We start from the raw sequence: 17,300 nt of genomic DNA on the forward strand, positions 1-17,300 counted from the left end.
AACAAAATCTATACTACCCATTCATCCAATCTAGTCCCAAAGGAACTCCCATCTCAATCAATCATCAATTCATCAAACATGAAGTCACACCACACACTTCATCATAACATCAATCATGCAATAACATGCAACTCATGACAGATATCAATGCATATCAATCATCTAATGCGTCGTCACGTATACACCTAGGAGATCTCCCTAATAACAGAGCAGTGTAAGTGACATCCCAATCCTACCGAAACCACCCCAAGCGTTTTCACGCCTAATGCGCCCGCTCGGTCACAGTTAAACAAGCCAAAAATCTTCACTCGGGTTTACTCGAATGATGTCACTTACACAATTGGAAGTCCGAATCCACCGTCAGGTATAACACAACTGGGTACAGGCTTACCACGACCTTGGCATGCATTACCAAGTCACTTGTGGAGTTCGCCCACCAACTATCCGCAAGGATCCACGCACCTTCTCCAGTACTTGGTTAAGGGAATAATCCTCGACCTCATACTCCGCTCCAACACTAGCTAAGGACTTAGAGGAGACTCACCCAACCTAGTGGCCTACCTGAGCACCACTCTCACCCAAATCTAGTGGCCTATCCAAGCACCACTCTCAAGAGACTCTATGTGAGCTCTTCCAGTTTGAAAACATTTTCCCTCTCCTCAAGTCCTAGGCTAGACTCATGCCATAACATGCAAAAATGCACCTACATCATACATGGTCTACCCACCATCATGATCAATAATCATACTCATGCCATAAGGCATCACATGCAATAATGCATCACACATCATACATGCTCTACCCACCATCATGATCAATAATCATACACATGCCATAAGGCATCACATGCAATAATGCATCATACATCATACATGGTCTACCCACAATCATGATCAATATCATACTCATATGAACATATACTCATGCCATATCATATTTAAACATTCATATATATCATTACCAAGCATACATATGAATCACACCTCACCATACATCATATATCATACATACATGATCCAAAACTTCAACTTAACATGCATTAGCATCATTTTATTCATAAACATGTTCATGCCCGGCGTAGCCTGAGCGCGCCCAGCCTAATCCCAACCCGAGAGTCTTAAAACTCATCCACACCTAGCACGTTCAACTTGCGCTCGACATCCTTGAGACAGAGACTCCTAAGAGTCTCCACGCCCAGCGCACCCACCCTGCGCCCTGCGTGCTCCAAATAGAGACCATCAAGAGTCTCTCCACGCCCAGCGCGCTCACCCGCTCCCGACATCGTCCACACAAAGACCTTCAGAGGTCTTCGCGCCCGACGCATTAATCTTGCGCCCGACACCACACCAGTAAAGTCACAAATAGGTTCACTATCTGATATCGCCCCCGGCGTGGTTCTTCCCTCGCTTGACGTGATCCATCCAGAGACCCACCATTTTCAATCATGCCCGGCGCGACTAACATCGTGCCCTGCATGATCAAGAAATGAGTGTCTCTAATGAATGCACACCCGGCGCCAAGAATTGCGCCCGATGCAAATTCAAACAACATCCTCCAAAACTTCAAAAATCTCCTCTAACATCTGAAAATCAGCAAATCCAACCACATGCAAACATAAAAAATACAATGCATAGGCTCCATACAACACAGAACAAACTCAAAATCAACATGCTCCCATCCGATGCATCAAAATCACCAAAAATCCCATTTTTCCCAAAACCTCAAAAAATGAGCGAATTCTCCGATCCAGCCATGGATCCTCGACTTTCATGCATCAATTGAGTCACTAAACTCACATGCAACAAAACGAAAAATATTCTAGCTTCCCTTACCTGAAAATTGGCTCAGAATAGCCAAGAACGGAGAAGAAGTAGAATTTTCTTTCGAAGCTCAACCCGGAACTTCAATCCTCCAAAAGCAAGCTTCCTAGCCTGAATTTCAAGAGAAGACAAAAGAGATTATGGATCTAGAGGAGAAGAAGAATCATACAGAGAAATTCGGGAGAGAAAGAAGTTCACAGACCCAAAGTCCTTCTCTCTAAAACTTCTCTCTAAAACCTCTCTCTAAGTTCCCTTTTTCTCTTCTCCTCAACTGCATGCATGTGGCCTATTTATAGAAGTCTAGAGTGGCCAGAACGGCCCGTTTCGAATCCGGAACGGCCCGTTCTGCATTTATTTGTCATGTGTAAAATTAACATCCAGAACGACCTGTTCTCAAACTAGAACGGCCCATTCTGGGGTTGCATTTTAACCCATAACGACCATGTTTGGAACGACCCGTTCTCAACTAGGGTTCATAGGCCTATTTAGTAGTTTGGAATAGCCCGTTCTAATTTGAGAACGACCCGTTTTGGGCTACTAAATTACCTTTGTTTTAGTAGTTTGGAACGACCTGTTCCAATTTAGGAACGCTCTATTCCAGTCTACGAACTACGTTACAAATTGCACAACTCAATGGAATAAAAACTTTGTCTATTTGAATACACATCAAGTAAACTTTAGCTATTTGAATAAATTACATGACACATGCATTTTCTCTTTGTTATTTCTTCTCACTTTTGTGAAGAAATTTTACAAACATGACCACGTCTATAAATTTTTCACCTACAAAAAATGTATGTTTAACCAAACAAACCTTATTTCTTATTTCTTATTTTCACTCCCTTTGTAATATTTATGTCGTATTTCATACAAACCAAACTCAATGTTTATCAGTTTAGTTGAAAAATTATTATGTGAATGGTGACTCAATCTTCGATGGAATGCAAATTTAGACCTATTTAATATCTCGAAACAAAAGTCCTACAGTTAAATACCACAATTGAGACCAAATTTTATTACTTTAAGAACTATTTAAGAAGGTATGAGAAAAAGAACTATTTAAGACAGGGTGTTACTTCAAGGACCGATAATGAGTGACCCACATACAGAAACTTATGACCTTCTGTTAAATTTTCTCAAGTTTTAGGAAAATTCAAGAAAAATTATATTTAACTATATATGACATGGTTTCAAGCTGGGATTATTATTTTATTTCAATCTTTCTCTGGTGATAACCTATTGTATCAATAAATCAAGACATAATTGTCATTTTTATCTCGAAAATTTGATAGGTATTAGAAAGTTTGGCAAGTACTAGATAAATGGACATTTCTCCAACTTAAAATGTTTACAATTACAAAAAAACAAGATTATAAACTTAAAAAAAATATATAAACAAATTTGCTACAACAGAAGACGAGGAGGCTGTTACAAAACATAAAGTTTTTATTTTTTTCTATTTCCCTTCTTTTAAATGGAGCCCACAGTTTTTTAAAAAATTTATTGTATTCTTTGTTCCTTGCTCATTTTAACTCATTTAAAGGAAAAAATATTCTCACTCATAATTTTTTGTTATATATGTATTTATACTTTTGGGGCATTTTACTACGGTGTCGCTATGGGTTATAGCGATACCCGTGCCACGTGTAATTTTTATAATTTTAAGAAGCCATGAACGCCATATTATGAAAGTCGTTACAGTTGATAGTGTCTCATACACAGTCGCTACAGCTCCTAATGACACAAAACAACTTTAATGAAGTCGCTATAACCTACAACATTATCCATTAATTATTTTTTTATAAAATAATTTACTTAAAATTTGAGTAGTATATAATATTTTTTAACAAATAATTTATTTAAAATTTTTGTATAGTATATAATAATAAATTTTAAAAAATAAAATATTTTTAACGACACAATTTATTGATATAAATGGAAATAGCATAAAAAAAGGAGGTTGCTATGACCTATAGCGACACAATGTCGCTATGGGCCATAACACCTCCTGTGATAGTCCAAAAAAAATATTATAAATATATAAAATAAAAATCAATAAATTAATTAAAGCAATAAAATGAAAAAAAAAATGAAAGAAAAAAAGAAGTATAAAATTAAAATATTTTAAAAAATTTATAAAATAAATGTGTAAAAAGTAAAAAAAAAAAAAAAAAGGAGGTCACTATGGCCTATAGCGACACAATGTCGCTATGGGCTATAGCGCCTCCTATGGTAGTCCATAAAAAATATATTAAAAATATATAAAATATAAATGATAAAATAAACTGAAGGAAAAAAATGTTAAAAAAATGTAGAAGAAAAAATAACAAATTGTAAAATTAATTTATCCAAGAAAAAATTGTAAAATAAATATGGAGAAAAAAAATAAAAAAAGGAGATTTGCACCATAGTAACACTGCTTGAGATATTTTTGGTCACGTTTGTCTTTTTGCGCCAGTTCACAATGTTTAATTTGAATTGTGCTTTTCAAAATCGAAAGTAGCTATCTAGCATTGGAAAACATTAAAATGAAACGAAGACAAAGCCTTGTGTAGGAAAAGGTAACATCTAATTCCTTTTAATATTTATCCTTTACTAAAGTCACTATGGGCCATAGCGACTTTGTGTCGCTATAGGCCATAGCCTTATTTTTTTAATTTTTTTCCTAATATATATATTTTACCCATTATTTTTTACAAAAAATTATTTTTTAATTCTTTTTTCTTTTTTCTACGTCTTTTTAACATTTTTAAAATACATTTTTTTAATAACAAAATTTATATTATATAAAAAAAAATCATATTTTTAAAATGTGGAAGGAGCTCATAGTGACATTAATAAAATCGCTGCAGCCTGTAGCGATTTTTACTAGCTAAATTTAAGTCGTTTGTAGTTATAAAAAAAAATACACGTGGCATTAATGTCGCTATAGGCCATAGCGACACTGTAGTAAACTACCCCAAAGGTATAAATAGTTTCAAATCAGTCCCATTTACGTAATTAGTTTTAAAAACCACTCCAAATTGATCGATCAGCCTAAATTTTAAATACTCTCATTTAATATTTTTAATTATAGAAGTTATAAAGTAAGAATAAATTTTTTAAAAAATGTGCAAAAAATTAATTAATATTACTTTTTTAGGGGATTAATTAAAATTACTTAAAAATGTATAAAACTAAGCAAATTATAATATGAAGAAGGGATTAGATTAATGGAGCTCAAAAACCAAAGTGGATGATGGATGATGGATCATGTGAGGGAGCCGGGAGCGTAAAGGAAGAGAAGCGAATCCTATGAAATCGAATATAACTTATATTCTTCTCTTCACATTCACTCATAACTAAGAAACAAGGACCCACCATCTGAGTCATCGCTTCTGTCTAGTCTGTATCAGAATCATTCCTAAGCATACAAAGATATGCTACTGTACTTTAAAGGGGTCTTTCATTATCATATATTTTTACAGTTTAACCAATGCCTAAAATTTATCTTTCTTCTTATTTTCTCTTTAATTTTATTTACCAATTTCATTTATTCTTAATGAATTCTCACTAGTTTCAAAATGATTTTATTTTATTTTAGATATACTAGTTTTTTACTATAGCAGTCAAAGTACTTTGTGAATTTAGAAAGTATGGTAAAGTAAGGTTTAATTGCATTTTGGTTTAGGTGGTTTTAATAATTTTACCTTTTAAGTTAAAATATATCGTATTAGTTTTTGTATATATATATATATATATATTTAAGTTTATATAATCACATAAATTTTTTCTTTTAATCAAGTAATAATATAATTATATAAATTTATAGTTTCTATAATTACATAAACTATCTATTTTAATTTTTATAAAAATAGATGAAAAAACAAAGAGAACAAAAAATTTATATAAAAATTAAAATAACATATTTTTAACTATAAATATTAAAAAGTAAAATTTATAAAATTATATAAACTAAAAAATTAATTAAATTTAAGGATAAAAAATAAATTTTTTTTAGACGAATCATAATAGATTAGATTAAAACAATTTAAGTAATCTATTTAGATTTATTAAAAAAATATTTGAGAATTTGAGCCTAAACTGTTCTACTCTCACAAAAATACTAGATTTTTCTAATTTAAGTGGCAAAATATGAGGAACCATGTTATAAATTGGTATCTAAATTGGTTGTTGATCTAGTCAATGTAAAAAGATTGTGTTGGTTTAATAAGTTCAACCCACTTAAATTACTCACTTTTGTTGTAGAGTATTTCTATAGGTGAATGCGTGATGATGCATGTAGTTGAGATATTATGCATATGGTTGTATTAATTGTAGTATTGTTCATATGCTTTGTTAACTATATTGTTGAATGACATTAATGTGGTGAAATATGAAATTATCGCATGTTGTTAAGCTGCTTACCTTGGTAAGGTGTGGAATGCCGTGTTGAGTTGTTTTGTTGTGATGTTAAGTTGTAGATCATGAGGTGTATGTGGTGTAGTTTACATGTTGGTGATTGTTGTGTAATGATTTTACTTTTATACATGTATATGTTCATTCTTTTGATTACCCTTGCATGTTTTTTTGTGGTTGAATTGCGATAATTATGTTTACATGTGAGCGGCATAGAAATATGTTGGAGGAGCTCAACATGTTATGAGCCATGTTGTTGGCGGTGTAGCTTGATACTACCTTTAATGGTGGTTTTGTAGTGTTATTTAACCAACTACGTTATAGTTACAATTTCTATTAGATTATTGTATATATTTATATGTGTATCGAATGTGTTATAGTTTGATTGTTGAACCTTTACACTTTCAAATTAGTTTTATCCTTATGCATATATTATATTACTAATCATGTACCAAGAACTATTTGTATGATAGATGTATTTGTTTTTCATTGTTAATAGTTGATCTGTTAAATGTAAGAATTGTGCGGGGTCATTACACAATGTTAATAATGATATAATACTAAGATGTCATGACAATAAAAATTTAATAATATTTTAGTTAAATTTCACTTTTAATTCTTGACATAAAAGTAATAAAATAAGATATAAATGATAACTAAAAGTGTAATTTAGTTTAAATATTATAAAATAGGTTAAATATCTCTTTTGGTCCCTTACAATGTTTTTTGTTTCAATTTAGTCCCACTTTAATTTTTGGTCTCAATTTGGTCCTCAATAATTTAAATCGTTGCAATTTGGGACTTCCGTCTAAATGATTTAAACGGAGTTAACTGGTGACCACGTGGATGCCAGGTGGATGCTACGTAGGTGGATCTAAAAATACTTGAATACACCTGGAACCAGAACGGTCCGTTCTGAAACCAGAACGGCCCGTTCTGGTTACACTATTGGTGTGTAAATTTTGCACCTGGAACAGCCCGTTCCATGTCCAAAATTAACGCACCAACAGTGTAACTAGAACGGGCCATTCTAGTTTCAGAACGGGCCGTTCTGGTCCAGAATTTTGTGCACAAAAAAACTAAAATACAAAGCATTTCAAACACTAGATTTGGTAATATTGTTAATGAGGATTAATAACTTCAATTGCTAAATATTTGGGCTATACAGTATATCATTAAGGATGATGCAATATATCACTAAGGACAATGGTAACAAGTTTTATTTAATTGTTAGTCAAACTGGAGTGAACCACTTACTACCAAATTGACACTATACAATCAAGGATAAAACGAAACAGTGTTTTTCTTTGAAGTCATTGACGATCTACCGCAACAATAACAACTTGTTCTTGAGGAGTTACCCCTAAACCCTGAATTTTATTTTCAATTTTTGAAATACATTGCGGCATTTTAGTCGAGATTTTGAACTGGATAAATTCAAATCAAAGAAATATTTTGGAAGATCTTATCTTATTTGATTTTTTTTTTATAGTTTTATTCATAAATGAATAAATTTATTGTATTTTTTATTTATTATATATTTATTAATATAGATATAATAAAAAAAACAATAAAAAGCATGGCGTTCTAGAACGTTCAAAACGGCCCGTTCTAAAACCAGAACGGCCCGTTCTGGTTTCAGAACGGGCCGTTTTGGTTTTAGGTTTTTTTTCGGAATTTTGGTGTCCACGTGGCAACAATTAACTCCGTCTAAATTATTTGGACGGAAGTCCCAAATTGCAACAATTTAAATTATTGGGGACCAAATTGAGACCAAAAATTAAAGTGGGACTAAATTGAAACAAAAAAACATTGTAAGGGACCAAAAGAGATATTTAACCTATAAAATATTAACAATTGTGTCATGACATGATGTTTTTTTTTTGTCCGTCCCTGGAGTATCCAGGGCCGACAGCTGGCCCCAAGATTTAATGCGACTGCATACACAAGGCAGGATTCGAACCCCTGACCTTGCTTAAGCGTGGATCAACCCCTACCGCTGAACCACACGCTTGGGTTGTCATGACATGATGTTAAATCATAACTAATGTTATAATTTTAACGATAAATGGATAAATGTTCAACAAGAAAACCAAAATAATAAATTTTATAAAATTGAAAAACTAAAATTATAAATTTAAAAATACAAGAAAAAAATTATAAATTTAATATTATAAGAGAATTAAAAAGATAATTTAGCCATTTTTTTATTAATAATAATTACAATAACAATATTATGATTTGAACTTAAAATTTTGTACATAATTGATGAATCCTAATGATTTATTATAAACATTATTTGGTAATTATTTTAAAAAAATTGATCATAAAAAATTGAAAAAAGACATCAACGTAATTCCATGGGAACGAATTTGTAAAAAAATTAACATATTGGAAAACTTGTATTAAATCTTCGAAGATTTCTATAAATTAAACTTTGATATCAAAGGTTGTTTAGTCATATTTCCTCTTACGCTTTGTTTGATTCCATGAATTTGCAAAGGAAGGAATGAGGGGAAACCAAAAGCATTTTTCTATAAAAATTATTCTGCTAGTACTACGATATAGTATAATAAATAGATAAAGTAGGATTTTTTCTGATCCATAAATTATATTAGTCATCCCAAATCTGATGAAAAGGGGAAGAAGAATAAGTTTAAACTTTTTGCACAGATTACAAAACTAGAAAAAAGAGCACAAATCACAAAGTTCATTATCGTACAACATTTTAATATTCAAATAATGAAATTATCAATAAAATATAATTTGTAAATCTAAAAAATATAGTACTATGACTATCATTTATCTTTCTTTCTTTCTTTTCATTTTATTTTTCTTACCAAACAAAATGAAAAGTTATATTATTACTTTTATTCCTTTTCATTACTTTTCTTTTCTTATATTTTCATATTTAAACTAAAGACACTATTCATTTTATTTTTAATAAAAACAAATGCAAGATTCAATAAGATAGATAATTTATTATTATTATTATTATGAAATATTAAGGTTTGATAAATACTAAATAGATGAATAACTTTTTTCAATTTAAATTTTTACATTTGGAAAAGGAGAAGATTGAAGCGTGTAGTGTCGTCAAAGTTGTTCACTCAAAAAGTTAAGAAAAGGAGTCCTCACATTTTTGAACAAAAGCACATAATAATAATAATCAAAAGAAAAAATGAATTTACAAACGCGTCTGAATTGGTGAACAGGAATTGGAATGGAAGAAAGTGGGAAGTAACATGGTAATTAAGATGCAAGTTCCTTGAAGAAGCAGAGGTAGAAGATTGGTGGAAAAATAAAAAAATGTTAACTGTGTTGAAGTCAAAGAAGGTGGACCCGAAGAAGATACGCTCAACAACGTTGCTATTAATAAGAAAAATGAGATTTTGACAGGAGAAGCGACAAGTGCAGGTGGGATAATCCTCTCTGCTTCCTTTCCATAAACAACAAACAAGATCTCAAAGATTTTGATCCTCTCAATCTCCCTTTCACATCATTATAAACCATTTCTCTCTTCCCTTTTTTCTCCCATTTTTCTCACACCCCTTTTGCTTTCTACATTCAATTGAGGGAACATGGCTGCCGCCGCTGATCTTCTCATGCCGGAAATGGGTGCCGGAAAGTTGCACGTGCTCGCCGTTGATGACAGCCACGTCGACCGCAAGGTCATTGAACGCTTGCTAAAAATCTCGTCTTGCAAAGGTATGTAACTAAAGGTGGAAAATTTTGGTGTTTTCTCTTGCACCTGGATCGGGTTTTGATGGTTTTTGGAAATGGGTTTTTGGTTTTGGCAGTGACGGTGGTGGAGAGTGGGAGCATGGCTCTGCGGTATTTGGGGTTGGATGGGGATGAGAGCTCCATTGGTTTTGATGTAAGCAAATTTGCCTTTTGGGTTGTTTAGTAATTTGGGGTTTTTACTTGGCACTTGGAAGTGATGCTTATGTTGTTGTATGATTACTGTGGTGGCAGGGTGTGAAGGTTAATTTGATTATGACAGACTATTCTATGCCGGGGATGACTGGATATGAATTACTCAAGAAGATAAAGGTGAGAAATCAGATTTTTTATTTTTTATTTTAAATTTAATTTGTTGTGGTAGATGAATGGAAGAGAGAAGGGAGAATTGTTAGTGTTTTGCTGATTTAATAGTAGTGGGTTTTCCCCCTTTTTTCCTTGATTTTTAATTTTTTTTCTTCTGTTAATCTCTGCAGGAGTCGTCTGTATTTAGAGAGATTCCAGTGGTGGTTATGTCTTCTGAGAATATCTTGACCCGAATTGATAGGTAAGCTCTTGGTTAGAATTGTTAGTGTTTTACTGTTTGGTTCTTGTGTGGTTTTAGGAAGCTGGATACCTTTGATTTTCTGGCTGAATTGTTTGACAAAAATTCTGGATTTATGTGGGGATGTTTACTAGTTTTCGGATGATGTTTGTTGATTTGCCTTTGCTAATGCTTTGATGAGCTAAAGCATCAGATAATTGGGGAGTGTCACATTGCTGCATCTGTAGTCCTTGTGTTTTTTGGACATGAATCCCATCTAAACTTGAATTGCATTAGGGAAAAAGCAAGAATATATTTTTTTTGTTGATATGATTAGATCCCCCTTGATTTGGTCACATGGGTAGATTGCACTGTTTCTTGGCCATGTGAATAAGGGGATAAAGGAGATTAGATATTTGATGATTTTATTAAAAGGATCACTCACTGTGAATAATAATATTCCTGAGATTTTAGTTAGTTAGTTCAATGGCATCATGTGATCCATGTAGCTGACCTCACATAGTGGGATAAGAATATTGTTGATGTTAATGTAATAGATCCCTAACAATTCCCATTCTAGGTTGGTTCTAGTAAAATTCATCTCCTATTATGAATTAATCAACTAATAATCTCATCACGTTAGTCACATCAAGCGTTTTGGGAACATGCTGTTTCTGACTTGCGTTTGTGGCTACAATGGTTGGCATGGTAGCAATTATTGTCACTATGTTATAATAATAATAATTGACACGTAATTATGCATCTTATCAATAACTTATGCTACAATGCTTTCATAAATACCTGGAATTATTGGAAAACACCTCAGTGTTACAATGGAATATGACTATATAGTTTGTTAATGATCAGTTTAACATTTGAACAAAGTTGTATGCCACAATCTTTACTCTCAAATTTGATGATTATTTTGACTTGTAAACTCAGTTATTCATCGTTTACTTTTACTGATTGGCAGTTGCTTGGAGGAGGGAGCAGAGGAATTTCTGCTGAAACCTGTCAAGTTGTCAGATGTAAAACGCGTAACAGATTTCATCATGAGAGGTGAAGGAAAGAATGGAATAAGAAGATCTCTGAAAAGAAGCCGATCAGATGATCACACTCCATCTCTAACAGCTGCATTCTCATCAGTTTCTCATCCATGCGATCTATCATCGTCTCCATCACCACCTGTATCGCACTCGAAGAAATCTAGATTGATCATAGATTGAGCAGTGCTGTTCATGTCTCCTCCATTTTTGCCAAAACATTGTTCATATCCAAAAACCTCTGCTGTGATTCACCTTCTTATACTACACATCGCTGACAATGAGTATTAGGATTAGGAGTGAGGAAGAGGATGACAGAATCATTTTGTTAGTTTGGCCGCTCACATCTTTTTTTTTTATTACTGATTTTGCTGTTGTACAAAGAAAGTTCAATGAAATTAATGAAACCCTCTATTTTGAGGGGTCTTACTTCAAAATTTTGTTTTCCTTCTGTCTCCTAATAAGCATTCCAATTTTGAATACAAATTTGTTTTCAACTTTGTCATGTGAATAAGAAACACCATCTACTGGTTTGAACATTGAAGTACATGATTTGTCTCTCTCAATTCTAGCTTTAATCAGATTACTTTCTGAATTCCATGAGAGCACCACTAAATCATCAGACAATGCATTTACACCCCTTCCCCAAAAAGTGTACTGGCAGTACAGCAAAAACATGGAACAATCAGCAAGTTTACTTGAAATTGTCTAAAGTCACGAAAATGAAGGTTCTTCATAATTTTGTACACATGCATGACATGCAATTATGTAACTAACAGCATCCAGCGTGTATTATGCAAGATGGGTCCTTAATTGTTTATTAATAATTGATGATCACTAAAAAAAAAGAGGTGCACATAATTTTTTTTAATAAAAAAATAGTTTAAGTGATAGCCAAAACAGGTTGTTATAAATCAAAGAGAACATTATACCCTGATATGTAGATATATTAATAAACGTTGCTTTATTTTAAGGTGAGAGAACATTTTCTTTTAAGATACTAATGCAGAGGAGTTAATAGGATGGTTAGGCCTTTTCTTTTTAGACGTGCTTGTAAGGTTACTTCTCAATTCTCTATAGAAATTCTCAATTAAATCAACTACAGTTGTTCACCACAAATCCCGTTTCTGTTGAAACATCCCAAGGTATCTCAGAATGAACCTAAAAATCCAAAAACAGTGCCATCCCTGTTGAGTGAACATGGTCAAACTATTTTTCTTTTCTCCACAATCATCTGCAGAAATGAAGGAACAATAAAGATCATATTATAATCCAAGAAGTTCCTGTTACCACCCACAATAGGGGTAATTCTAATGTATTTTAGTTGTCATCAAGCCCCAAAAATTTTGCATTGATAACAAGGTTCACACTTCCCTTAGGCTTAAGGTCAAGAATTTTAATTCTTATACTTTTTTGTTCTGCACTGAGATATCTTTCGACTATTAGTCGGAGACTAATTTCTTTCAACGACAAAAATGAGTTTTACATATTATTCTAACAAAGTTTATTCTATGCAATGTATGCTCATGTAATCAAACTCCTGTCAATGTGTATGAATCAAACTCCTGTCAATGTGTATGAATCAAACTCCTGTCAATGTGTATGAATCAAACTCCTGTCAATGTGTATGAATCAAACTCCTGTGAACATGCTTAGAGAATTAAATGAATTATCTACTAACGTGAAGTTATGGTGTGTTCCTTTAATGATGCCGTGCGGCAGGTAGCATGTGAGTCCAAAATCATAATCTTCTCAATGAGAATTTAAGTATCCAACATGATTCTCGTAAGATGAGACCTTAACTACGTTGCATCTACCAAAGAGAGAATACGACAATACCCCTTAAACAAGATGTGCATTTTCCTAACGATTTGAAGGCATGACGACCAACCATAGGTTATACAATAAATAAGCAGCATTCGACCCCTTCAAGCTAAAATTCCGACAACCACCTTTCCCAAGGGCAACAGCTGGAGCAAGATTGAGCCCTCACAAGTTACCCTCTTGAGAGACGGCAAGCACAACACAACATAGGATAGGAACATTAATTATATCTAATTAACTATTGCAATCAAACTTAGAGGTGGGACGGCACAACCATTATATCTACCGTCAAAAGAGGGAGCATTTATCAATTATCACTGCCCATCATTTTTTTTTTATATAAAAAAAATGAACCAATGGCTTATATATAATTATCAAATCGCAAGTTATAGCCTGGTAATTACTTAGGCCATTCTCTATTACTTTACATTTATTATCTAGATGAACAATTTTTTTTAGGCCATTCTCTATTACTTTACATTTATTATCTAGATGAACATTTTTTTTAAATACTCTCAATTATCAGCTAGTTTTTTTATAGCTTCGAATTAGCTTATATTCCTTAATTTTGTCAAACACTCCCTAAATGAATTTTTTAGCTCAACTCATTCTGTCCCTTTTTTGTTTCATCTAAGCTAACCATCTAAATTTTGGCCGACTTATGTATAATTTCATTGGTCATCAATTTGGAATTGTCCTTTGTGGCCAATTTAAGCTCGTACTGACATGGCACCAATGACAACTACCTCATTGAAAATATCAACAACCGTGGCCAAGAACATTGAAAACATACTATACTAGTGTTATTTTGAGACTACCATTTTATTTTTCTTCTCATCTTACTATTCTTCTATTTTGTTCTCCTTTGTTCTTTTCTTTGTTCTTTCAACCAGATCATTCATGCCTGTGATCAGTTGCAAAACACAAACAAAAATTTGAGTCCTCAAATTCCCATCCCAAAATATATCAATGTCATCCCCTAGTAATGCAATTGCAAAGGCTGTGGCTGCTACAGCTGGGGCAATGTTACTCATTGCTGCAGTTTTTGTTTACTTTTTTTACAAATATGTTCTTGCTAGATACCACCAGAGACACAAAGTTGGAGCAAGTTTGCTTCGAGAATCAGGGGTGAACCTTGAGTATATAAACAAAGTTGGAGGCAATGTGAAGGGGTTAATAGTTGAAGAAAATGGTGTTGATGTACTTTATGTGATGGACACAGAAAGAAGACCTTTGATAACTGGATTCACAAATAGTATATTCAATCCAAGTTATGAAGATGATGGAGAAGAGAAGAGAATTGATATAATGGTCCAAAGGTCCAAAGTATCCGAGCCTCAGATTCCACCAGCATGTGAATCTCCAAGCTTGGTTGGTCAAGAGAATCAAGTTAAGCCAGTGTCACAAATATCATCAGTTTCTACATCACTAACACCAAGACAAAATTTGCAACAATCACCTCAGCTAGCACCTCCACTTCAACCAATACCACAATCTTCACCAATGATTATTGAGAAAAAGGAAACTCAAACACCACCGCCACCACCTCCTCCTCCTCCAACTCGTCCTCCACCTCCACCACCTGGTCCACCTCCACTTCCAAGGGCCAGTGGCTTCATTTCGTCACTGAAACCACCACCTGCTCCTAGAGGGAAAGCAAATATGAAAAACACTAAAGAGGGTGTGGTAGGAGAGAGTTCAAGAGAGAAGGGTGTTGGCCAAACAAAGCTGAAGCCTCTACACTGGGATAAGGTTGCTGCAAACGTTGATCATTCAACAGTGTGGGATCAGATCAATGATGGATCTTTCCGGTATATTTTCATATTATTGTTAATTAGTTTAACTATTCACTTGATCCTCACAGTTGTTCCAATTTAAGTTTTAGTTCTTTATGAGAAAATTGTTAGTTTTAGTCCTTATCACACGTGTATATAAATTAAGTTTTAGCCCTCGAGTTAATATTAGAGAAAACTTTGTGAACTAAAATTTGTAAATATTTGATCTCTGATTTGAACATAGAGTCACAAGTACGATTTTACTCTTATAGAGACTGATTTGGTAGGAAGGAATTATATCTTCTTACTAAACCAAAAACCAAAAAAGAGAAAACTTTATGATAGTGTAAAGTCCTATAAAAACTTTCTGTAATAAACTGATACTTTTATAGGGACTAAAACTTAAAATGAGGACAACTATAGGATTAAATGGGTAGTTTAAGCTTGTTAATTTGACTAGTAACTGTTTTCGTAGCACTGCATTTTCAACTTACACAAGAAGTTTCTTCCTCCATTTACAGGTTTGATGATGAACTAATGGAAACACTCTTTGGATATTCAAACAGCAACAAAACCCAAGAAAGAAACAGAACTCTTTCCTCTTTGGCCAAGTCCAATCCCAACCAACCAGCTCAAATATTCATTCTTGAGCCAAGAAAATCTCAAAACACTGCAATTGTGCTAAGATCACTTGCCATTTCTCGCAAGGGAATCTTGGATGCACTACTTGATGGTCAGGGACTCAGTGTTGAGACACTTGAAAGACTCACTAAAATAGCTCCCACCCAAGAAGAGGAAGCCAAAATCATCCAATTCAGTGGCAACCCTGATCAGCTTGCTGATGCTGAGTCTTTCCTATACCACATTCTCAAAGCAGTTCCAACAGCATTCAACCGTTTGAAAGCAATGCTTTTCAGGTCGAGTTATGATTGTGAGGTTCTTCAGCTCAAGGAACAGCTACAAACACTTGAAAGGGGTTGCAAGGAACTAAGAACTAGCGGCCTGTTTTTGAAGCTCCTTGAGGCCATTCTGAAAGCTGGGAACAGGATGAATGCTGGAACTTCAAGAGGCAATGCACAAGGTTTCAATCTGAGTGCTCTTAGAAAACTTTCTGATGTGAAAAGCACAGATGGCAAGACCAGTTTGCTTCACTTCATAGTGGAACAAGTGGTTCAGTCAGAAGGAAAAAGACAAGCTATGTATCAAAAGCACAACCATCACTTAAGAAATGGTGAAGCAAGCAATGTGAATGTGAATAGACCTTATTCATATAGCATGGTGCAACAAGAGGCAGATAAAGAACATGCAATGCTTGGTTTGCAAGTGTTAGGTGGGCTAAGTGATGAGTTATCTGAAGCAAAGAAAGCAGCTAGCATTGAGTATCACAATTTCATCACTATGTATTCTTCTCTCAATGCTCATGTAAGTGAAATTAGACAGATTATAACATGCTGTGGCAACACTAGGAGTGGTGGATTTATCCACGAAATGAAAGGGTTCCTAGAGGAATGTGAAGGAGAAGTTGAGGTGGTGAAAGAGGAGCAAACAAGGATCATGGAGCTTGTGAAAAAAACAAACGAGTTCTACCTAGCAGGTGCATCAAAAGACAATATGACAAACCCCTTTCAACTGTTTGTGATTGTAAAAAATTTTGCTGACATGGTAGATCAGGCTTGCATAGAACTGAAAAGGAAGGTAGAAAAGAAGAATGTGGGAGGAGAGGCTGTGTCAACAACACCACCTTTATCACCTTCAAGGAGGACGCAACTCAGATTCCCTAACTTTGATTTGTATTTTCTGTCAAATGTGTCAGAAACTACATCTTCTAGCCAATCAGAAGATGATTTCTGAATATGGGTGTTGAATTTATATCAATTTGGTTCAGCAAAATGTTCACTGGTGTTCCCTCATTGATCTTATAGATTTGGCACGTAGAATCTATAACTTTTGACGAATTTCAAAGGTGTACAAAAGATATGATGACTATATGATTATACTTTAATAAGCTTGTTAGAATGGTGATTTGGCTTAGTTGAAATTAAGGGGTGTTAGTTTGTGCCAGAAAGTTGCTGAAATCATGAAAATTTAAAATAAAACGATCAATTTCATAATGTTAAATATTTTATATTGCTTATATATTTTCATTCTCTTGGCAGGAACATAATATAAAAGAAAT

General features: G+C 33.6%; 2 protein-coding genes across 2 annotated transcripts; both read left to right on the forward strand.

The window, feature by feature from the left end:
- The first annotated feature begins 9,463 nt into the window (after window positions 1-9,463).
- LOC109815184 (two-component response regulator ARR6) lies at window positions 9,464-11,962 on the forward strand. The gene is made up of 5 exons (XM_020379829.3): window positions 9,464-9,926; window positions 10,019-10,095; window positions 10,194-10,271; window positions 10,436-10,506; window positions 11,456-11,962. The coding sequence occupies exons 1-5, from the start codon at window positions 9,800-9,802 to the stop codon at window positions 11,706-11,708; spliced, it is 606 nt and encodes a 201-aa protein (XP_020235418.1). The 5' UTR covers window positions 9,464-9,799; the 3' UTR covers window positions 11,709-11,962.
- A 1,956-nt stretch (window positions 11,963-13,918) lies between these two features.
- On the forward strand, window positions 13,919-17,034 carry LOC109815180 (formin-like protein 4). The gene is made up of 2 exons (XM_020379824.3): window positions 13,919-15,160; window positions 15,646-17,034. The coding sequence occupies exons 1-2, from the start codon at window positions 14,319-14,321 to the stop codon at window positions 16,973-16,975; spliced, it is 2,172 nt and encodes a 723-aa protein (XP_020235413.1). The 5' UTR covers window positions 13,919-14,318; the 3' UTR covers window positions 16,976-17,034.
- The last annotated feature ends 266 nt before the right edge of the window (window positions 17,035-17,300 follow it).

This window comes from Cajanus cajan, chromosome 6 (assembly GCF_000230855.2).
Source record: "Cajanus cajan strain Asha chromosome 6, NIPB_CcT2T_4, whole genome shotgun sequence".
Taxonomy (NCBI): Eukaryota; Viridiplantae; Streptophyta; class Magnoliopsida; order Fabales; family Fabaceae; genus Cajanus; species Cajanus cajan.

Excerpts from the sequence above, each read along its gene's own strand:
- LOC109815184 (XM_020379829.3), top strand. The coding sequence starts at position 9,800 with ATGGCTGCCGCCGCTGATCTTCTCATGCCGGAAATGGGTGCCGGAAAG. Across the intron at positions 9,927-10,018 it reads AAAAATCTCGTCTTGCAAAG|TGACGGTGGTGGAGAGTGGG; the intron begins GTATGTAACTAA and ends TGGTTTTGGCAG. Across the intron at positions 10,272-10,435 it reads AATTACTCAAGAAGATAAAG|GAGTCGTCTGTATTTAGAGA; the intron begins GTGAGAAATCAG and ends TAATCTCTGCAG.
- LOC109815180 (XM_020379824.3), top strand. The coding sequence starts at position 14,319 with ATGTCATCCCCTAGTAATGCAATTGCAAAGGCTGTGGCTGCTACAGCT. Across the intron at positions 15,161-15,645 it reads ATCAATGATGGATCTTTCCG|GTTTGATGATGAACTAATGG; the intron begins GTATATTTTCAT and ends CTCCATTTACAG.